Genomic DNA, 23,886 nt, shown 5'->3' on the forward strand with positions numbered 1-23,886 from the left:
AACGTTTTGTATTCAAATCTGTTTAAATCTCAGTCAACGTTTTTTTTTCCGTAAGGCTTACTACAGCCAATCAACACACACTTCCCGTGAGCGTTTGACCAATCAGCGCTGTCCACGAGGTGCATCTCAGGGGGGCGGTCTGACAGAGATTTTTTCTAAACCAATCAGCTACTGACAGTTGACAGGAAACGTCAAATCGTCGATCCTTTTGACCAATTACCGTTAGAGTAAGGCGGTCCATGCCTCCAATAAGTCACGTTATCCTTCCCAGTAGTTCCCAGGCGGTCACATCGAAGAGCTGGAGGTGAGTTTAGAGAGGAAGAAATGACTTTTTTTTTAACGCGACAACATTGTAGAATATTATTATTTCCTGAAAAAAACCCCACCTAAACCATACTGCATATCGTATGGTGATATACAGGACCCCGAGTTTTAATGATTAAAAATGAAGCTGTGAGGCTTTTCGGCATGCTGTCAGGACTGGGCTGAGCGGCTAACTGGGGCTAATTAACCACAGGTGAAACCAGCTAGCCTGTTAGCCTTCACCGACAGCCTTTAGAAGTATTATTATTATTAATGTGAACAGTAAACTCATAGCTTATTCCAATTGTCTTGGTTGATTTTGATTGAGTAAAATACCTTTTTTTCAATTACACTAAATTTTAAATTGAGGCATCGGGATTAAATTCGCTGCTTCGCTGGCAGTTGTTTCGTAAGCAGCAAGCGGAGTTAGCCCAAGATCAACGTGTTAGCACTGTAGAGGGTTGTTGTTCAATCGGGACTCTTTGAAGAGTTTATGAGCTAAAGAGAAACACAAACCGCCACTAAAATGTGTAGACATGTTTTTAAAATCTAAAGAATGAGTGTATCAGGGTCAGTTAACATGCTAGCTACAGCGGTGCTGGTGGTCAAAGACTCCATTAGTACAAACCGGTAGCTTGAATCTTGGCAAGGTTAAAAAGTCTGGTTCAGTTTGTTTTAATAGGACATGTTGGATTCAGATTATATTTAATCTGTAGTTTATTGTCCTAAACTGCTTTTAAATCAATCATAGAATTGGCAAATATTTCAATAGAAATACGACAGTTTATAGAAATGTAAAACTGTCACGTTAAGAAACTGATCAGAATGAATGAATGCCATGAATGAATTATTTTTTTAAATTGGTGGTCTGTCGAGCTCACCAATAAAAACAATCAAGAGAGATTTAGTTGTGAAGCTATTAAATCGGTCATTACTTATTGTAGACTCAAATTTAGGTTTAGTCATATCAGACATTAGTTTAGATGCTTAAAGTAAACAAAATTTTAAACAGTTGTCTTAAAATGGCTCCAAAATCCGTTCAGTACCAGTACATTAATTGATTGTTGATTATTTCTATGTGGGATTTTTGTCACTGGATTTTCTGCATGAAAAGTAGATCAAAGTAATGTTTTAAGGTGTCCTGACTTTAAAAAAATTAAACCTAAATATTCAAATGAAAGCAGAGGTTTTTGCATCATTCACTCGTTTTATTACAGAAGTAATTGAAATATTAAAAGGGCTGTGAATGTTTGAGGTTTTGTTTGCTCGTGCTGGGAACACTATTTCTGAATAAAAACCACAGGAGTTGGGGCACCTCATGTCCTGAAGTCCTCAGATAGGAGGCAGCTGTGTGGTTTTCAGCTTGTAGATACTCAGGAATCTGGAAAATCAGGCTTAATTTGTTCTGGCAGAATGCAGAACGAATGAATGAATAAAAATATGATGCTGAACAAACTATTTCTGCCAGGCCTCGCCTGAACCTGGCTTATCACAACCTTTATGTGCTGCGAGGCATGATGATGTGCAGAAGAGTATTCTTGAGTTTGCAGCTGCATCCAGAGAAATATTGTTTATCAACCGTTAATGATGAACTTGTGTAGCTTGAGTTTTTACATCGTGGGTCCTGACACTATTAGGCCCATTTCAGTCATTTTATCGCTGATCTGGCTGTTTTGGTCAACATCCACAGCTCATGATATAAGTTGGGGACACAGACTAGTGAGTAAATGAGCAGCTTTACCTTTAGCCATGAAAAACCAGACCATCTGTTCTGCTCCCTCTGATTCCACCACCAGGGTCTTAGAGATACTTAAACCATGTCCAACCTGGGCCGGCCTCATACTTGGAGGGTGGATTCCCATCTTGGCTAATTCATCCTCTAGTTTATTCTTGATGCCATTGTTCAATGAAGTAAACAAGACTAAACCTTCCACACAGAATTGAGGTCCAGTCCTTACCCTGCAGGACTGAACACCTTCCAGACTCAGAACAGAGCTGCTGCTGAAAGGAGTCGGATCTCCTCCTGAAGACCTCCTAGGTCCTGCTTAAAGTTCAGTTTATTTTGTGAGATCCTCAAATGTTTTTAGCATCTAGTTATCAGGGAAAAAATGCTGACTTACAATAACAAGTCATAGATTGACAATTTAAGAGAAACAGCCAGTTTAGAAACTGAGTTTTTGTGGTGAAAAATTAGAGCTGCGGTCTCTTAACTGAAGTGGAATTGGTGACGGAAGTGGGTCAAACTTTCTCTTCAAAAAAATTAGTTCAACTAAAATGAGTCATTTTATCTGAAACAGTTTGCTGCAGATTTGTAAAATACTTGTTCTTAATGAACAGTGAATGGAGCAGCTGTGATTCCCACTTCACAGCAGAGGAGGCTCTTTGAGTTCATTTCAGTTAAATGGTAACCTGTCAGGCCTGTTTGGTGATGAGTTAACCGACTTCAACGAACAGATGCTGCAGACTTGCGGCAGCAATCAGAATTTCTTCACACAATGAAACTCACATTCTACCATTTTATGGTAGAACTGATTTAAACTTGGACAACTGTAAATAAAGTCTGAAAATCATTAAAGAATAAACTTAAATGATACAGACTGCTGCAAACTAGAGATGCACCATGTAATCGGCACGCTATCAGTATCGGCTGAATTGGCTTTAAAAAAAAAATTTGATATTAATATAATTAATAAAATAAAAGGCTGACATGTTGTACATTAGGGCTGCAACGATTAGTTGACATTGTTGACAATAAAAATAGTCAACAACAAATTTAAAAGTCGGCTGTTGTTTAAAAAAAAAAAAAAAAAAAAGCCTACAGAGTGAGACATCGTCTTCTTTCCTATCTCTGCTTGCGCATGCTCAATAAAGTCCGCCGGGGGAACAAAACAGCGGCAGAGGACGTCGAAAGTCTGGGACAACATCAAATTAAACTTGAGAAATAAATAAATGTGAGATTTGTAAAGCAGACCTTGTGTACCACGGAAGTATGTCTTAAAGAGGAGGAACGTCGGTTTGCATAACAACCTCATAGCTGAAAGTGAAATAAGAACCATTTAATTATGATACATAATCTGATTGGTCGACAACTAATCTATCAGAATAGTCATTAGTTGCAGCCTTAATGTACATAATGCAAGTTGAAATTGTTTTATTTTGCATGAGGAGTGAATATCATTATCACTCATTATCATTCAGTTTTGTTTTTTGTTTTTTTGTTTTGTTTTGTTTTCCATTTGCATTTGTACACAGGCCAACATGATAGTTACCAGATTAGTGTATCTTTTAATTTCACAACAGAGGAAACTGGATAATCTGTGCAATTAAGTTTTGGGGGGAAATATCTGTATCGGTTATCAGCCAAAATCCAATACCCTGCATCCCTGCTGCAAACCTTCTCATGACCGGTTAGATTGTGATGTTATTACTCTAAAAATGAACTAACAGCTCATAAACCTTAAATGTTCTCTTTTTTTAAATATTCCTGAAACTACATTCTAACTATCTTTCCTTTTCTACATACGTACTGTTTAAATCTGTTATTCTATAATTTTGCCCGTTTTCAGCAGCTGTTATCCTACTAAATTATCATACGTGTCCTCAATTTCTATTAATTATTGATAAATAGGATTATAGTCGGATGATTAAGAAGCTAACCTCTGGTCTCGGCTTTAGCTTTTTAAATGTGTTTTGTATTTGGTGCTTCAGACGTTGTGAGAAAGCTCAGCATTTCCTCATAAACCCAGTTAGAAAGCAGTTAGATGGAGGATCTGAGGAGGAGCAGATGTCCTGCAGGCTGAACTCGCTCTAATATCAGATTAACAGTAACTCCAGGCCTCGTGGAGCCGTCCGTCTGGGTGGAGAACGGGAACTTCAGCCGTGTCACTGAACTGATTAAGATTAAACTGTTTTATCAGCCAATCAGAGGCTGCCTGAAAGCTTATTACCCCTGCAGGCATGCCAACGCGACACTTCATATTTAAGAAATTAAAACATTTTAGACTTCTAAATGCTGAATCCGATCTAACATTTGGCCGTTGAGTGCAGCGTTAAAGTGCTGCCTCTGCAGCAGTGTCAGGTTTTTACCTGATGGAGCGCCGATGCCCAGGTGTCCCCACACGTTTCCACTGAGTATGCTGCACTCGGGGCTACAAGAGTGAACGCAGATCAGTTTTTCCTTTACAGAAACACTCGTTTACTACCTGTTACAGCTATAATGGAGCCTCAAAAGCTGAAAACAAAAAGACAAGACTGATGAAGTTTACAAATAGCCGGCAGCTCCGTCTCACTCCTACTGGTTTTCATGGTCCAGTCAGAAATGTGAAACTGATTTAATGACGTATAAATGGGAGGTCGTGTATGATTCAGGATCTGAGGATGGAACTGCTGAGCTTCAAGCCATTTTATCCACTTAGCACAGCCTCTCGGCGCTTATCCTAAGCATTTAAAATAATGCGTATCTGCATTATTTTAAATGCGTGATTGTGTGAGCTAAGACCTCGTGTCTGCAGATGTAAACCCTGCAGGTGCTGAGGGAGAGTGACGGTAACATGATCTGGAGAGGTCATGCTGAATGGACGAAGACGGTTAGCTGAACCTTTTTCTGAGTTGTTTCATCCTTTTTTCTGAAAGTTTCTGCTGCAGCTAATTTTTGCATCAACCACGTGGACTCCAGCCAGGGCACATGGATGCGAAGCTAACAGCTAGTTCTCGTGGCTATACTCATCATTGCTGTTAGCCAAGCATGCTAATCTTACAGCAGGTTAATCTGATAAGCCCTAATGTCTGCTATGCTGGAGGTGCTGAGAGCTGATTAACAAAAAGACAGTAAAGCTTGGTCCTGCAGGATGAATCAACTTGCTGATAACATTGTCAGCTTCTGTTGGCTCATACTTGAAACCAAGTCTAAAATCAAACGATGTCTGTTCTTATTGAGCAACAGTGTTTATACAACATGGTTCCTGTAAAACTGTCAGTGTTTTACCTCCTCCCGTGTTCATGACAACGGTGACCGGTTGTTATTTCCTTCTCATGGAAAAAGATGGAGTTTCTCCTCAGTTTCTAACGTTAAATGTTGGAACATGTTGCAAAAATCAGGCCACTTCTTTTTCAAGATGGTTACCAGAGCAACATCCGTCGGCTATAAGCTGATCATGTGAATGAAAATATAACTAAAAACAAAAAAATTCTCTGAAAGAAATCTGTTTCTGGTTTCGTCTCATCCAAATGTCTCGTTTTAAAGGTTTTAAACAGTTTGGTTTTGTCTGTGTAGATGCAGTAAAATATCCAAAATGTTTCCTACATAATAGTTACTGTAGATCTGGGCAACATGGCAAAAATTAGGAGATTAGATTAGAAGGAGAAACTGCAACATGACACGAAAACGATTCGCACCCCCTACGCTCGAGTGCGAGAACAAACTCACCAGTGTTAGCTACGCCGTAACTTAATGCATGCAGACGCCACACGAGCATAAATCCGCCTTTAGACTAACTTGGGTGGTATTATTTCTTGTGATTACAAATTTTTATTTTCAAAGGAACCAACATGCATCTTCATACCAGATTAAGGCTCCGTTCGTCTTTTTTTTTTTTTTTTTTTTAAGATCAGTCTGAACAATCATGTGGCATTGGAGTGAGACAGATGTTTTTCTGTAGCAGAGGATGCGGGACAAGATCGAACAAACAATGGACGAAACATGTAGTATCACAATTCTTTTCCTCTGATTGCAGAACAGCTTTAAAACTGAAAGAGATGCTAGCAAGTGTAGCATCTATATTTACTCTCTTTGAACACAGCATGCTGCTTGTGACGTCCTCTGCATGATGGTCAGGGTCAGGAAAACAAATCAGAATTTAAAATGATTCCAGTTTTATAGTATTTCCCCCATTAATGACAAAAAACAGATTGCTGGTGTTAACTTCATCTGGATCTCATTCTCGGTAACTAGCTGTTTGGTCCACGTCCGACCTCAAAAAAGGAGCATCTCCAGACAACAGATATGTCCTCATGTTCAGCTTCAACATCTGCTACAGCTTCACTTTCTGAACTTTCTCCGTCCGTTTGAACCACTCAACATCTCCTATAACACAGCTGCTCTGCTGCAGGTTTAGTGGTGCAGCAGTAAAAAACGTCCCCCTCAAACACTTTTCTGCATCCTGACGTTCCCGACATTGTTCAGGCGGTTTAACCTTAACTCGACTCAGTGAAAAATGTATTTCTGGCATTGCTGTAAAGACAGGCATGTGTGTGTGTGTTGCAGCCCTGCAACGCTGTAAATGTGTGTCTTGGTGTAATTAGTAACTCCTGTTTATGTGTGAAGCGAATGATCTGTGGGGTGCTGCAATAATCCCTCGAGGTGTAATCTCATTAAGGTTAAAGGAGCTGAGGCGGCCTGTCCTTTGGGGGCTGGTTGGTCACCATGGTGATGGGTGGAGGAGTTAATTGTCTGCTGTATGAAAAGATGAAGGGAAGCGTCCGAGTGTGGCTCATTAACACACCTTATGATGGACAAACTAAAACCAGCAGCGCTGCTTTTTCGCTTCTTTGAGCGATGTAATATTGATTGTAAAATATATGTATTAGAATACTATATACAATATAGTAATTGTAATGTTAATATATATTAATAGATATGATTTAATATTGATATTTACCTTATATTAATTTTATTATTGAAGAATATTTGAATGAAGTATTTTAAAATTTTGATTTCATAACTGAAGCCCTTCCTCTTCACAGACAATGCATCAGAGGGTCGTGTTGTTCGTTCTTCTGGGGGTGGGCCTCCTCTGCCTCAGTTTGACTCCCATCTGTCAGGCCGAGGACCTGGTTGAGGACAGTCTGGGTGACGACGTGGATGTAGAGGACGAGCTGGATCTGGGTTTGGCCGGAGCTGAGGACGAAGAGGAGGAGCTGGAAGGAGATTTTCAAGACGAGGCTCCGACTGCTCCTAAAACGCCTCCGACACCGAAGGTTAGAGGGAGTTTCTGTCTGACGGAAGCTGGTTAACGTACAGATGCTGTAAATGGGTATCAGGAAACCTTTTGGCTGTAAATAATAAGTCATCTGTGAGGATGAGAAATGCTCCCATCTCTTTCTGGAGGGTTGGAATGTTTTCCCAGGAAGCATCTGTAACACATTAACTGGTAAAATCAGGCTGATGGCAGCAGGGAGTCGATTCTCCGATCCACTGACCTGCAGTCTCATCAGAGCAAACGTTTTGGTTGTTACAGTATTTCAGTCTAACATGAAAAATTCTTAGAACCGAGTTTGGATCTTTCAGGGTTGAGCAGCGTTCAGGACTCTGATCCCAGAATCAGATGTTTTCTCTAAGCCACACATTTAGCTTCTAACTTTACAGGTGATGCAGACAACGCCGGCACCTTCTAGGAAGTTCAGGGATTTCTCTAAAAACACAAAGTTTATGTGATGTGTGAGTCAAAGTGTGATGGCCTGGGGCCCAGTTCTGGTTTTGGTTCAGTAGAACAGCATGAAGAACAAACTCTTATTTCGACACTAACAGACACGTTTGGTTTGTTTCCAGGTGACCTACAAAGCTCCAGAACCGATGGGGGAACACTTCTTTGCAGAGTCTTTTGATCGGGGAACATTGGACGGGTGAGCACATACCAGGAAACACAGGAAGAGACATTTTGATTCTGACGCAAACACTGACAGAACCAGACTGAACCAAACCCTGACAGAGATAAACGTTCTTTTTTTGAGCCTGTAATCTTCACTCGGCGATCAGCACAGTCTACTCTGACTCTGGTGGGAAAACTGAGGCTGTGCAGCGTGAAAATGGCTCTTAACTCGATAAATAAACCACAAACAATAAAACTGTAACCTGAAGTTAAATCACTTTCATGCTTTAAACTCTTGGGTCCTTTTTCTGCTGGATGATCCTGATCCTATGAGGCCAGATCAGTCTCAATAAGAATGAACTCACGCCAGGTGTTTCACAAATGCACACGCTCTGGTTTGCATTCGTATTTCAGAATCGGAAATGCACACGCTCTGGTTTGCATTCGTATTTCAGAATCGGAAATGCACACGCTCTGGTTTGCATTCGTATTTCAGAATCGGAAATGCACACGCTCTGGTTTGCATTCGTATTTCAGAATCGGAAATGCACACGCTCTGGTTTGCATTCGTATTTCAGAATCGGAAATGCACACGCTCTGGTTTGCATTCGTATTTCAGAATCGGAAATGCACACGCTCTGGTTTGCATTCGTATTTCAGAATCGGAAATGCACACGCTCTGGTTTGCATTCGTATTTCAGAATCGGAAATGCACATGCTCTGGTTTGCATTCGTATTTCAGAATCGGAAATGCACACAATCTGTTTCACAAATGCACACGCTCTGGTTTGCATTTGTATTTCAGAATCGGAAATGCACACAATCTGTTTCACAAATGCACACGCTGTGGTTCACAAATATAATTTTGAGGCACACTTGTAAGATTATACGAATTGCTGAACGTGCATTTACGAACTGCTTCTCATTTGTGAACATCTCTGCATTCGTGAGAGAATTCTCTGCGGTGGATTTTGAGACTCCCCTGACGCCGCAGTGTAACGAATCTCACCATTGGTTGACTAATCTGTCAATCAAATTTCCGAGTGTGATTGACAGATTCATCAGTCAATCAGTTAATTCGATAACATTACATGATCTACAACGAGGGAATGTAAGATAAATGTGTTGCTTACAGGTTGTGATTGTTGCGTCTCCTCCATGTCTGCCCGCTAGTTGGACTTTAACTACCATGCTCAAATAGCAGTATTAGCTCTGCGACAGGTCTAAAAGTGTGGAGAAAATGTAAGGAGCAGTATGATTGGCTGAATGCAAACACACCTGATTGACTGATGAATCTGTCAATCACACTCGGAAATTTGATTGACAGATTAGTCAACCAATGGTGAGATTCGTTACACTGCGGCGTCAGGGGAGTCTCAAAATCCACCGCAGAGAATTCTCTCACGAATGCAGAGATGTTCACAAATGAGAAGCAGTTCGTAAATGCACGTTCAGCAATTCGTATAATCTTACAAGTGTGCCTCAAAATTATATTTGTGAACCACAGCGTGTGCATTTGTGAAACAGATTGTGTGCATTTCCGATTCTGAAATACAAATGCAAACCAGAGCGTGTGCATTTGTGAAACAGATTGTGTGCATTTCCGATTCTGAAATACGAATGCAAACCAGAGCGTGTGCATTTCCGATTCTGAAATACGAATGCAAACCAGAGCGTGTGCATTTCCGATTCTGAAATACGAATGCAAACCAGAGCGTGTGCATTTGTGAAACACCTGGCGTGAGTTCATTCTTATTGAGACTGATCTGGCCTCATATGATCCTGATGGTTCTGCTGGTTCTCCAAACTCTGTCTATAATTTAGTCCAGGTCATTTGTCCTGAACTCGGTTGGATTTGGACTTCTCGTGACGTGGTTTCATGGGAACAATCACTGGTTTCAACGACTGATTCATGAAGACTGTAGTTTAGTTCCTGCCGTTGAGGGTCTCTCGCCAGCTACGTTTTCCTTTACTGATGACGGGGCTCTACAGTGCGGCATGTTTGTTGGATTTTCAAATCTAGATGTAGAACTTTGGGTCTTTGTCTCTGATTGGCTCTGATCTAGGGCTGCAATTTAAGACACTGCGAGTAGCAAAGAGCACGATTAATTTGCACGTTACACGAGCCCTGATCCAGGTTTCAAACCTGCAGCATCCATAGTTTTACAAATCCGCTCGTTTCAGACGTATTTCCTGTCTGTAGTGTGCGACAGTAGGTTGTTTACATAAGATTTAAGTTGCGTTTCATTTCCAGTACTTCCTTTATGGATACACTCTCACACAGCCGGTGAGAGGGAGGAACAAAACTGTTCCACATCCCCCACGGGTTCATCAAACGTTTCCCTGTAAGAGGGTTCAACACCTTTTAATAAAACGAGCTGAAGAAGAGGTCAGCTACGTGTTTAAAGTAAACATCGTGTGACAGCTACACTCAGCTGTGAAGTCACGTCTTCAAACCTCATCAGTGGTTGAAGCTTCACATTGTCCAATAAGCGTTCCCTGCTGGTTGGAGTGTGCACACATGCATGCTCGTATGTGTGTGTGTGGCATCGTGGTGAAACGCTGCTGTGTACAGTACAGAAGTCATGTAGAGAGAAATGCCGTGATGTGGTGTAAATAAGGTGAATAACATCAGGCTGTTTAGTTTTTACTACAAGGTCAAAGTGTAAACCTGTTCTAGAGGAAATGTGAACCTCAAGCTTCAGTGTTTTGGACACAGGTTGCATCTTGTAGTTCTGAAGAAGCTGTTCATATCTCAACTTTGTGTCCTTGTAAGAATATAGAGCAGTTCATACTTTGATGCCATGAGATAATCCTTCATCTTGTATAGAAAACATATTTCTGTCTTGAATAGAAGCTGAAATTTAATAGATTAAATTGCAAACCAGCAGTCCCCCTTAAACTCGTGCAGCTGGAGGCTTTTCTGAAGGAGATCTGTGGGGAAAACGGTAATTATCAGCAAATTACTAATAGAACCGGATGTGTGTTAAAAATGTTTATGGCTGGTTGAGCAACACGTACATGAGCCATATATCACCAGAAAGAAGCTGATTTTTACTAAATTCAGGTCCAAGCAGATAAATCTTGTGGGGAAAAATTAAATGTAAATCTGGAGGGTTTTCAGAAGCTGCACGGCCTCATGAGCCCTTTCAGAATTTAAAGTGTTTCATTCATTTCAGTGAAGCTAGCACTTTAAGTTGCTTCAATTAAACATTTTCCTAAACCTCATTCTTCACAGTAATTTAAATAACCATCAGTGTACATGAGTACTTCAAAGTAGAGCTTAAAATGTAATAAAATGAGATGCTGAGAAAATTGGGGTGCTCCTCAGTTTTTTGTAACTAGTACATAAAGTTGGTTTGCAGCCCTGAATTATCCCGTTACTGAAACTGAGCCGTCTGTTGGTTCCAGGTGGGTTCTGTCCAACGCCAAGAAGGATGATGCTGATGAAGAGATTGCAAAGTATGACGGTGGGTGCAGATGTGCTTCATCTTTACAGATGTTTCTACATGAAGCATGTTGGCAGGAACTACATGGGAAATTCTGGATGAGTGACTTCAGATGATGATGATGATGATGATAATGGTGGTGGTGACTGTATATGCAGGTAAATGGGCTGTGGAGGAGATGAAGGACAGTAAGCTTCCCGGTGACAAAGGTCTGGTTCTGAAGTCGCGCGCCAAACATCACGCCATCTCCGCCCAGATGCTGCGACCTTTCACCTTCGACACCCAACCGCTCATCCTCGAGTAAGAGTCCATATAACTCAGAATTCAAACCCACACATTAAACCTGAACGAGTGCAGAAGAAGAAAAAGACGTGAATGTCTGGTTCTGAAGTTTGGTACTTTGTGTTCAGGTATGAGGTGAACTTCCAGTCCGGTATCGACTGTGGTGGCGCCTACGTCAAGCTGCTGACTCAGACTCCTGAACTCGACCTGGTCAGTGGGACACATGGGGGGAAAAACCCAAAAAGATCTAAAACCAGAGAGGAAACGAGTCAGGCTCATCCAGACCTGAAACCACCAATACAAACAATTAATAGACTGACAACTCCATAAAAGTCAGTGTAATGAAGGCAGTACTTTGTACGTCTAATAAATCCATATTTTATTCCCAGTAGAACAAAAACAACTTATCATTCAAGTATGAGCTCATTTTGACTTTGATGGCAGCAACATGTCTGTAAAAAGTAGTTCCAGCGTGATGTTGTGTAGCATCACTTCCTTTTGTAACATCTTTCTGTAAACATCTGGGAAGCAGGATGTGGTTCAGCATCGTCTTGCTAAAAATCTGCAAGGCCTTCCCTGAAATAGACGTCGTCTGGATGGGAGCAGATGTTGCTCTAAAACCTCCATGTACTTTTCAGCATTGATGGAGCTTCACAGATGTGGAAGCTGCCTACGTCATAGGCACTAATGCAGCCCCATCCCATCAGAGATGCAGCTTTTCACCTGTTCACTGATAACAAGCTGGATGCTCCCTCTCCTCTTTAGTCTGCAGGACACGCCGTCCATGCTTTCTAGAAAGAATTTCACATTTTCATCCATCTGATCACAGAACAGGTTTCCACTTTGCCTCAGACCATTTTAAATGAGCTTTGGTCCAGAGAAGACGGCGGTGTTTCTGGATCCTGTTCACACATGGCTTCGTCTTTGCATGATGGAGCTTTAACCTGCATTTGTAGAGTAGAGAATCATGTCGGGTTTTTAATGCAGTGCTGCCTCAGAACCCAAAATCACCAGCACCTGATTTAGATCTTTGGTCTTGTCCCATGCACACAGAGATTCCTCCTGCTTCTCTAAATGTTTGGATATTATACACTGTAGATGGTGGGATCTTCAAACTCTTTATTGAGGAACATTTTTCTAAAATTAGTTGTTCTCATTTTGTCTCAGATCAGTGAACTTCTGTCCATCTTTACATCTGAGAGATTAGTTGTTAAATGCTCCTCCAGTTGTTTTAGATTTGTACTAATTACTTTTCCAGCCTTTTTACAGACGTGTTGCTGCCATCAGATTGAAAATGCACCGGTTTCAACATCTGATATGTTTTTATGTTCAAATGAGAATAAAATATGGGTTGAAATTTGGAAATCACTGCATTGTTTTTTTTTAGATTTTATCCAGCTTCGTCCTTTTTTTTTTTTTTTTTAAGTTGGGATTGGATTATTCTGCCAGCAGATAAACTCAGTCCAGGATTTTTGAAACAGAAATGTGTGTTCTGGTGGTAACATCCTGTAGGATGTTGAGATAATTTGACAGGAAGTCAGTTGACTGACATTTTTAGATATTTTATGAAGTAGGGCTTAGGTAGAAATAATCTGATCCACTTTATAGAACAACCTGAGCAGCGTTCAGCAGGAGATGGCAGGAAGTCTGAGTTGTTGTTTCTGGACCTTTAAAGCAAAATGAACTAAAAGCTGACTCACTGCATGTTCCTCATATTAAAAGCTTTGTGTGTCCACAGGACCAGTTTGTGGATAAAACTCCGTACACAATCATGTTTGGACCCGACAAATGTGGAGAAGATTACAAGCTGCACTTCATCTTTAGACACAAAAACCCCAAAACCGGAGAATACGAAGAGAAACATGCCAAGAAACCCGACGCAGACCTGCGGACGTACTACACCGACAAGAAGACCCACTTGTACACGCTGGGTAAGACAGGCACACGCCCACCAGGGCTTTGCAATATATCAAGTTATGATTTTGGCCCAATACGACCACAAAACCGGTGATATCAACAAATGATTATTATGAAAATAACTTGGCCCTATTGTGTTTTCATTAGTCACGTTTTCAGAATGACGCGCACACTTCTGCCACGATTCGAAGGCGAATTCGGGCAAATATCAGAAGTAGATCTGTCGCCATTGTTACCCACACTGTTGCCAGCTTAGTGATTTTTCTGCTATATTAAATATTCTGAGTCTTTTACAAAGAAGCAACTAGCGACAGATCTAGTAACTAGATTGGGTGTTGTTACCTACACCAAGGTTTAGGTCATGTATTCGGCGGTATTGGTTTGTCTGTTAGCAACAAAACTCAGTTATGGACGGATGATTTTGATGAAGTATATTCAGGAAATCTCACAAATAGAAATAGGAACAAGTGATTACATTTTGGCGGTGATCCAGATCATCGCCTAGATTCAGGAAGTTTTTGAAGGATTCTTTGGGAGATGGGATCATTTTAGCTAATCTAACTTAAAAGTAATGCCCACAATCCTTGGCAAATAGTCTTGGCGGAGCAGTGAGCAGCAGTGCCGCTGTAAGCTCCTCCACCGTCCCAAAGTATTCACAGGAGGCCCGGTGTTGTGCCAAAATAAGCACCCCTGCTGTGAAAAGCACCCTTCAAGTCAGAAAAAGAAGGGTTGCCAGAATATGCACCTTCCTGTTGAATTAGTTCCTGCTTTAACTTTTAAAAGTACATTTTTTCCCGCTCAGTGGTGAACCCGGACAACAGCTTCGAGGTTCTGGTGGATCAGACGGTGGTGAACAGCGGAAACCTGCTGACAGACATGACCCCCCCTGTGAACCCCCCTGCTGAGATTGAGGACCCTGACGACCACAAACCAGAAGACTGGGACGAGAGACCCAAGATCCAGGACCCTGACGCTGTTAAGCCTGAAGACTGGTAAGAACCAGATGTTTGATTTTTCTTTCTTTTAGAACGCTGTAGTCTGGATGTGGTTACCATGGTTACAGCTGATGGTTATTGAGCTGATGTTATCGAACTTGTTGATCCAGTATGTGGTGGTGGTTTTCAGGGATGAAGATGCTCCGGCTCAGGTTCCAGACGAAGATGCGGTAAAACCTGATGGCTGGCTGGACGACGAACCCGAGTATCTCGGAGACCCTGATGCCGTGAAGCCCGAAGACTGGTAAGTTACCGTGGTGACGTAGTTGTTGACCTCAACACTCGTTTGACTGTTTCACATGACAATGCCCCTTCTGTGTCATCAGGGACGAGGACATGGATGGTGAATGGGAAGCACCACAGATCCCAAATCCCGCTTGCGAGGCCGCCCCTGGTTGTGGCGTGTGGAAACGGCCGATGGTTGACAACCCCAACTACAAGGGCAAGTGGAAGCCCCCCATGATCGACAACCCCAACTACCAGGTGAGTGTGGTCCCAGAAACCATGATGGAGATCAGACATGGACGAGGCTGTGTTGGTTCTCTGTAAGCGGTCCTGATCCCAGACTCTTTGGGTTTCAGGGTATCTGGAAGCCGAGGAAGATCCCCAACCCGGCCTACTTTGAAGACTTGCACCCGTTCAGAATGACGCCGTTCATGGCCGTTGGACTCGAGCTCTGGTCCATGAGCTCTGACATCTTCTTCGACAACTTCTTTATCACCAACGACCGCAACACTGCCGACCGCTGGGCCAACGATGGCTGGGGGCTGAAGAAGGCAGCAGAGGGCGCCGCTGAGGTGGGTTCAGGTTGAAGTCGAAGATTTGGGCCAAATCTACAGGACCACAGTTCTTCTCTTGTTCCACTGAAAAAGTCCCACCAACAGAAAACACAGAAAAATGTTTTACGGTATAGTTATAACCATAGGCTGTATATAAAAGATGGACGGAGCCTCCGTGACGTAACCTGTAGGCGTCTGAGGAGCTGAAATGAAGCTCATTGGTAGCGTCACGCGTGTGATCACTCCTGGAAAATCCAAAAATGGGCAAAGAGGTGGAGCTGAGAGGGTGACTGGGAAGGTGGGGTGGATGATTGACACCCATCGAACTCCCAAGTTGCTTGTAGCTAAGAGCTAACCAAGCTAACCCCGAGCTAACAGTAGCTAAGCAGCTAACGGAGGTTGGTGGGCTAAAGCTAAGGCGTGCTGTTAGCCAGCTAAAAACCGTGGTTGTGCTTCCTTTTCCTCTCCACTGTCTCCTCGTGCAGCTCAGGGTAAAGGATTGAATCAAAGATTTGATGCAGTCTGTTGGTTTCCGTTGTTAAGTAATTATTTTTATGAACTAGTTTAAATGAACAGTTATAAATTGGACTGATGTAGATAATTAGGGGTGAGAATCTTCAGATAGCTTGATGCATCTTTTTCCCTGCACGGCTACCTGGCTACTGCTGTCCGAGTAGAAACGTGATTTCTCAGATCTGTCATGACAAACAGTTTTAACAGTTTGTACATCAGTTCCAAATCATCCACGTCCGCAATTACAATCCATCTAAAAAGAAACCCTTTCCTCCGCCTCCATGGATCAAATGAGGGATTTGTTTTTGTTGGATTACAATTCGAGTTAGTTGGACTGTGTGTAAAGTGCCTTGAGACGACTTTAATGAAGTAGTTTCTGTATGAATTATAAATTTGTATAAACTGGAGAAAGTACAAAATTATAAAATTGTCCTTTTTAAAAGTATTTTGAGAAAATTGATTTAAAATTCTTTTGTTAAATCTTAGACAAAACAAGCGTGTGATAATTTTTACGTAAATAAAAAAATCGTTTGATTTTAAGAATTTTAAATTGGCTCTAATTTCATATATATATATTTATTTTAGTAAAATGTGAAGCTTTTTTTTCCTTTTTAAATATTTTTATTCTTGGTTTGCTAAATCAATAACACATGAAACACTGAATAGTTTTACTATGAAAATGTTAAAAATCAAATGATCTCCTGCCACAATTATTTTATTTATTTTAACTTACTGAAATTTTTTCTGGAAAGTGTTTGATGCTCTGACATGGAGGCAGCGTTACCGTGACAACTTCATTCTGTAACTGATGCCAGAAGCTGGAATTGAAGGAGCAACGCTCCGCAGGATGTTTTTATCCATCAGATCTAACAGCAGGGGGCACTATCGTCAACAGGTTCACTTCACACATCCGATGTTTTCATCCAAACTTCAGAGCGTCGTTTGAGTCTCATGATCCAGGTTTTATTCAGCGTGTCGTAGACTTGATGGGAATATTTCCAGCTTGCGGTCTGTTGAGCCTTTCTGTTCGGGTCAAACTGCTGCTTGTTGTTCTGATGGCTGGCTGATGAAACCCTCTGGAGGAGCCAGAATTAGATGCTGTGATGTTGGAAACCTGCAGCAGGACGACAATTAGAACAGGAAGTTGCTCAGTATTCCCAGAATATTGCCGCCTGTGACGGTCTGTCAGTGTGATACAAAACACTGATGATGCTGTTAGTTGTGCTGATGAGTTTATTAACGGGGCTCTTCTTCCTACAGCCCGACGTTCAACTAGAGGAGATAATTATCAAATCTTGGTCCTGTTCTGTTTGCTGTCCAGGTTTTTTAATGTTCCCTTTCTTTTAAAGGAAAAAGTTCCTTTTTTCAGCTCTTGGTGAAATAAATGGAGGTTTTAGTATTGAACATTAAAATTAATTGAAGCAAGGGTGGGTAATTAATCATATATACTCAATATATTCCTGATATGTACACATTTTTATGAATAGTTTGGCTTCCCTCACAGCTGATCGCACGCTCCTGTCCATCCAGAAAACCTACATTTCTTGCATCAAGCTAGTTTGCAAATGTTACAAGATGGAAGTTGAATGTTTGACGTCCATTTTAAGACAAATTAGCCTCAGAAATGAGTGAGATTCTAACTGTATGTGTGATGGATATAACGCTCTTATTGACTTTCTCTGAACTTTTAAATGCACAACTTTTCGTGTTGTGCGCTAACGACATGAAATGTTCTGGTTCAGTTACAGCTTGTATCTGAACAGTCCTGTTCATCACACTGTTCACATTAACACACCGTCAGACCAAGAGGACACATCACATGACAAGTTGAGATGTTGACATTTGATGTTTACCCACCAGTTAGCTGTTGTTTAATTTTAAATGTTAGAACTACTTTTACTTTGTTCTACTTAAATGTCCTACATTCATATATTAGCGTAACATGAGCTGTTTGCATTTTCTGTCATGTAAATAATGGTGATATTTTAGACCATAACAGTCCTAATTTAAAGTGATAGTTTTTAATTGAGCAGTTTGCCTCGTCTTCCTCACCGTGTTCATGTTTGTGTTGCAGCCTGGTCTGGCAGCTCAGATGTTAAACGCTGCAGAGGAGCGTCCGTGGCTCTGGGTGGTCTACGTCCTCACTGTGGCTCTACCGCTCGTACTCATCTTCGTCTTCTGCTGCACCGGCAAGGTAACACACACACCCACCAGACAGCTGTGTAGTCACCACCTACTGCTGCAGATTTCAGCTCCGACATTTCCCTCTGAATTAAACCCAATTTTCTCTGGTTTAAAATACGTTTGTCTGATTTCTCCGAGACAAACAGCTGTTTACATGAGGATGTTCCTCCTACGCTGTCAGGGCTGCAGCCAGTTCTGGCTTCTGTTACTAATTAATCAATGTGAGCAGTTCACTCAATTAAACAGATGTAAAAAATAACATATGGCCTCCATCTGGACTCTCCAGATGTTCTATCAGGAGAACTTGTCTGAATTGTTGTCCTGTAAAGTAGCAGCCAGTTAACTTTGTGGTGGTCCACAGAGGTCATCAGGATCAGCTCAGGGTCAGCTGAATCTCACCAGCTTACAGGAAGAGATTAAGGAAGCAGGACGCCCGAACCGCCCCGTCTCCTCCGGCCCGGTGAATAACGCTGCTGTTAGAGTAGCTTCACATCGTGTCTCTTTGTGGTCCTGGTTCTGTCTCTTTGTGGTCCTGGTTCTGTCTCTTTGTGGTCCTGGTTCTGTCTCTTTGTGGTCCTGGTTCTGTCTCTTTGTAGTTCTGTCTCTTTGTAGTCCTGGTTCTGTCTCTTTGTGGACCGGGTTCTGTGGTGCTATTTAATGATTTGTTTTCTAGCCACTGGCCATTTTTACATGGACACAAGTATTTGGATTAAAAGCCCAATCGGAATAAACTTAAAACCAGTTCTTTGTCTCCAGCCCAAGAAAAACCACTAGCTGGTTTAGAGGAAAGAACACCACCCTAACTGTGAGTGGAGCAGCCTCTGACCTCTGACCTCTTCAGCTTTCATTGACCAATTTTCCTTCAGTCTGGAAGTTTAAAAAAAAAAAAGTCCAGAATCTTGATCGTCACCTTGAATGTTTTTCTCAACAGAACTTATCAGAACCAGGACTTTGTTAGAGGAACCATCACAATCCACACACACAAACATGTCTGCCACTGACCTCAGACTCGAGTGTCCATCTTTTTCAGTTTTACCTGAGGATTTGGAGGGTGCTGATCCTAGTTTCACAGAATTTGGGGAGACATAAAACAGACCCAATTGTATCTGGACATCATTTCCAGCAACAAGCTGTTAGTTCCACATCCGACCTTTTAAAATCAAAGTATCTCAGAGTCGTCATCGTGTTCAGCTTCTGCTACAGCTTCTGTTTCTCGTCCATTTTCACCCCTCGACATCTTCAGTAACACAGATGCTCTGCTGCAGGTTTAGTGGTGCAGCAGTGAAAAAGGTCCCCCCTGAAACAGCTTCCCACTGAACCACGTTCCCAATGTTCACAAGTTCACATCAGAACAAAACTAAGAATCAAGGAAAAAAAAAAACAACTTCATTGACAAGTTTCTTTAATTTGGTGAGAGACAAACACCTTGGAGACGTATCGGTCTCTGGTTTCTGCTTCTAATGAAGCTGCAAACTGAGCAGGCGTCCTGGTTCTGGTTCCTCCTTTAGCAGCAGGTGAAACAAAGGCTGCTGGGAGCTGGTAATCATCATAAATTCCCAACTTTAACTTTTCTGTCTCGTTCATCACATACGGTTCAGTTTTCAGCATCGCAAGTTTCCTACTGAAGATTAAGACTCAAATACCCAGAAGAAGAAGAAAATCTCAGCTTGTCCACCTCGTTTGTCTTCACTCTATTAAAATGTGACTTGTCCTGTTTGTTGTGCAGAAGAAGAGCGCAGCGTCACCAGCAGAGTACAAGAAGACGGACGAACCTCAGCCTGATGTGAAGGAGGAAGAAGAGGAGAATGAAGAGAAGGCCGAGGAAGCAGCGAAGAGCAGTCCAGGTTCGACATCCGAGCAGATTCTGCTGTTTGTCGTTTCTTCCTGCAGTTTGTCAACGATTGTTTTTCTTCCAGCTGCAGAGGAGAACGGTGACGAAGAGGACGCTCCAGCAGAGGAAGAGGAGAACGAGGAGGAAGAGAAGGAGGCCACAGCAGAAGAGGTGAGGACAGAACATGTTAAAATGTTGATATCAAGAGTTCAGAAGGCTGTAGTGTGAAAGCGGTTTTAGATCAAAACAAACTGTTGATGAGAAAAATGTCACATATGAACCAGAGTTTATGACGACGGTAAATTTACTCATCTGTAGCATCACAGGCTGGGAGCTGAATTAGACTGAAAAATTCACATAATTATTCTCAAAATAAGTTCATCAGAACTAGAACGTAAACTACCAACAAAATGTTGTAGAAATCAGTGGGTTCAGCATTCAAATCCTCGTCTCCATATTTAGTTATTGTCACAATATTAGAGGCTCAACTTCTGTTAGTCAGAAAAACAGTTTTTTTTCCAAGTTAATATTCTTTCTAAAAACGACTGGCATGACCACTGAGTCGGGCGGTACCGTCCACTTTATCAGGTCTACCTTCTAGGACCGAGCTGGACCCCTTTTTTCTCCAGAACTGTCTTGTTGTAGATTCAACCAGTGAATCATTATCATGTTCAAGAAAGCAGGTGGAGATGATCTGAGCTTTGGGAGATGGAAGTAGCATCTTGATGCTGCTTCCAGCAGGACTTGAAGTAGTCCAGCACTGTGTTGGATCTCTAGCATGCATATTTTGGTCAGCAAGAAAAAAAACCAAAAGATCTTGCTGATATTATCATAGTTAAAGTGTGCTATCGTTATGTTACAATCAGCAGTTTACTTACCAATGGTATGAAAGGAACAGCTTTCACGGATTGTGCTAGAACGCGCATACAGTAGAGCAGATATGCTGATGAATAGCTGTAGATGTGTGGTTTGCTGGATGGAGTGTTTTTTTCTGTTTTTTTTGGGGGGGGGGGGACAAATTTCACAACCAAAGTATCAGTTCAACTTTAGCCAAGGTTGGATGTGTTCTGTGTTCAGAGATGATATTCTGCATACGTTGGTGGGAACCAGTGCTTATATGGCTTCTTGTTGCCTTTCTATTATCCCCAACCAGTCTGCCCATAATAAAACAGGAAGCTAACCTGTTTTTATTATCTTGCTGTGCTCTTATTTAGATTAGCCTATTTTTAAACTTTATAATTTCCTTTTGGTTTTCCCACAGACAGAATCTCAACAAAGAGTTTAATCAACATGGTGTAAACAACATGAGACCAGTTTAACCTGTTTTAAAATCAGCTGATTTAACAGCAAGAAGTCCTGAAATGTTCTGGAAATATTTGTAGCTGTGAAACCTGAAACTTTTCGTACTTTTTTGATGAAATCTCAGGAGTCAGTATTTCCTGAGAGTCTGACGGCAGCTGTCACCGCTGAACTGATCTCAGGACAGTTTGCTGCTGCCTCCACCTCCAGTTTTCCCAGCGTGTCAGAATGGGAGCAGCGTTCCTGTCTGTCATGAATTATTGGATGTTTTTGTCTGAATGAGTTGAAATTGAAATTTCCCCTCCTCTTCCTCTGCAGAAGGAGGACGACATTCTGCGGAGATCTCCCAGGAGCAGGAAGGCCAGAAGGGACTGATATCTCTGAATCCACAGCCCTGACCTCAAACCCCCACCCTACCTTCCTCCTCCTCCTCCTCTTCTACTCCTCCGCTCTGAGGCCACGAAGCCTGAATGGAAACGGTGGAAGCAGCGAAGCCGACAGGAAATTAATCATGGACACCTCCTCTTCCTCCTGATGAAGATAATTCCAGATTGAACAGGACTGAGTTTTCTTTTTGTTTTTGTTCTTTTTTTGTAAGAGATTAACTGAGATCCACTAAAACTTCCTTCATCATTCCTAAATGCCACCTCAGCGACCTGCGGGGCGACTTCCTGTCTGTCAGAGCTGGTTCGACCAATCAGCAGTCAGATTTGTCCTGAGCATGTACCTGCAGCCAGGTGATAAAACCAGGAAACGAGCCTATAAAAGCGGGCCGTAAACCAACTAACGCGCCCATAAACAACTTACTGACAACTAACGACTAACAGACGATAGATGATGAATTAGTCCGCTAGCTGCCTGAATAAACAGACGTGAGAAGTTTAAAGTGATTAACTGGGAACACTCCGACTTTTTCTTACGTGTCGTCTTTTTTTTTTTTTTTTTTATCTATTTGTTGCTTAGCCTCCTGTTAGCTCCACTCACAGGCCAGAACAACCTCAGATGTTTGAAGATCCCCTCAGACCAGATGTCGAGTCAGCAGCAGCAGCAGAGATTCTCCCTTCCTAGATGCCATCTTTGTAGTCTGACGTCTGATATCTGGGGTTGTTTCAGCACCTGAAACCACATCCAGTCCTGATTCTTCAGCCGTAAAAAGGCACGAACGTTACAAGGTGTTTGACCTTTCAACCACATGTCTGGGTCTCTGTGAAGATGCTGATTTCCACATCTGTCCTGAGACACCTGCGGATGACGAGGGACGTGAGATGTGTCTGACATAAAGGCCGAGTATCATCTGCTGCTGCTGCTGGTCACATGATCTCAACGTTTGGCTCAAACAGCTGTTCTCCGCCTGCTTCGCTTCGTCCGTTCATGTTGCTCCTGTACTTCCTGCATGGATCATGTGACCAGTTGGTTTATTGGTGACATCATGTCTGGCAGGATGGAAGCTCATCGGTCAGGCTCGTCTTCATTTGACTTCCTGTTTCAGAAAATCCAAACTGGCGACAATCCGTGTGAAACGAGTTAAAAGCAGATCCGTGTGTTCAGACAAGACAGAAACGTCTCTATCAGATCAGCTCTGAACATGATGTGATAAATCAGCCATTTTGGATTTTTCTCACTTTGCTTGAACAAATTGAGATGTTTGAGGACGTCACCTCTGAGTTTAAACCAGTCCTGAGTTTTCTACTTGATTCATCAAACCATACATTATCTAACTGATGAGAAATAATTCTTGTGTTTATGTGAGAAGTTGCTGTTACACAAAATCCACTGATCACACCTTTGTTTCAAATCCAGAGCTTCCCCCATCATCATCATCATCATCATCGCTGTTGGGATCTTACCAGGTTGTTTTCCTTTAGAAATCAAAGCTTAAAATGAAAACAGGATTAAACTGTGATGTTCTTCCTGTTGTCCGCGTGTCCAAGTTTCTGCTGATATCTGTGCGGTGGAGGACGCCGCAAACACTGAAATGATTGGTGTCCCGCGTCCGTCTCGTGTCTCTGTGTCTTTCTGCTGATCGGGATTGGCTGGGAAGCCATCCTGTGTTTGGCTCCCTGTGTCAGGTGACTGTTGAGGTAAAAATGGTGGCTGTTTCTCTGTTGCACGCCGTCCCTGGATCGGCAGAGTGACAGCCACATCGAGCCTCGCTCCTCCTCTCCACCCTCCTGTGTTCTTAGGGCTTCAGCTCCGGCGGCGTCCAACTGAAGCCGTCTCGCTGACAGACCGGAGAAACTTTTCCGACTCTGTAACTGCTTTTTATTTTGTCGCCTCTGTGTGTGAACTAACAGTTGGCCCGGCCCGTTTCTGACCAACACCACAGGAAGGTCCAGCTTTGAATAGAAATACTGTGATGGAGCCTGACTGCGTGTGTGTCTACGTGTGTGCGGCCTGCAGTCAACATTTTCTTTTGATGAATAAAAAAGAAAAAGGCCAAATGGATACCGACCTGAGGCTCCAGTGTTTTCATTCTGTGTTCACATGTTTTAGGTTCCAACAGCCAGATCCGGAAGCTGTGGTTCAGCAGCTGAACAGGATTCAGTCTTAGAGGTTCTTTGTACATCACCATGGCAACTGATGCTGGAAATCTGCCCCAAGGGTCTCTTATGTCTGTAGTCTTAACTCTGATGTTCACCAAGGAACATTTTCTCTGTGTAATGTCAGGAATGCCACAACTAAATAACAGATTTAAAAAATATATTGCAATGTTCAATGTGTTCATGTACAGGATGCCAGTTATTTTAG

General features: G+C 42.1%; 1 protein-coding gene across 1 annotated transcript; it reads left to right on the forward strand.

Annotated features, from left to right (window-relative positions):
• The first annotated feature begins 202 nt into the window (after positions 1 to 202).
• Positions 203 to 23,583, forward strand: canx (calnexin). Its single transcript, XM_041989905.1, has 15 exons — positions 203 to 304; positions 7,045 to 7,278; positions 7,850 to 7,923; positions 11,301 to 11,359; positions 11,497 to 11,638; positions 11,749 to 11,830; positions 13,359 to 13,551; positions 14,340 to 14,529; positions 14,663 to 14,776; positions 14,859 to 15,015; positions 15,114 to 15,329; positions 17,899 to 18,018; positions 19,735 to 19,852; positions 19,925 to 20,010; positions 21,457 to 23,583. The coding sequence occupies exons 2-15, from the start codon at positions 7,048 to 7,050 to the stop codon at positions 21,511 to 21,513; spliced, it is 1,839 nt and encodes a 612-aa protein (XP_041845839.1). The 5' UTR covers positions 203 to 304; positions 7,045 to 7,047; the 3' UTR covers positions 21,514 to 23,583.
• Positions 23,584 to 23,886: the final 303 nt, after the last annotated feature.

This window comes from Melanotaenia boesemani, chromosome 7, assembly GCF_017639745.1.
Source record: "Melanotaenia boesemani isolate fMelBoe1 chromosome 7, fMelBoe1.pri, whole genome shotgun sequence".
Classification (NCBI taxonomy): domain Eukaryota; kingdom Metazoa; phylum Chordata; class Actinopteri; order Atheriniformes; family Melanotaeniidae; genus Melanotaenia; species Melanotaenia boesemani.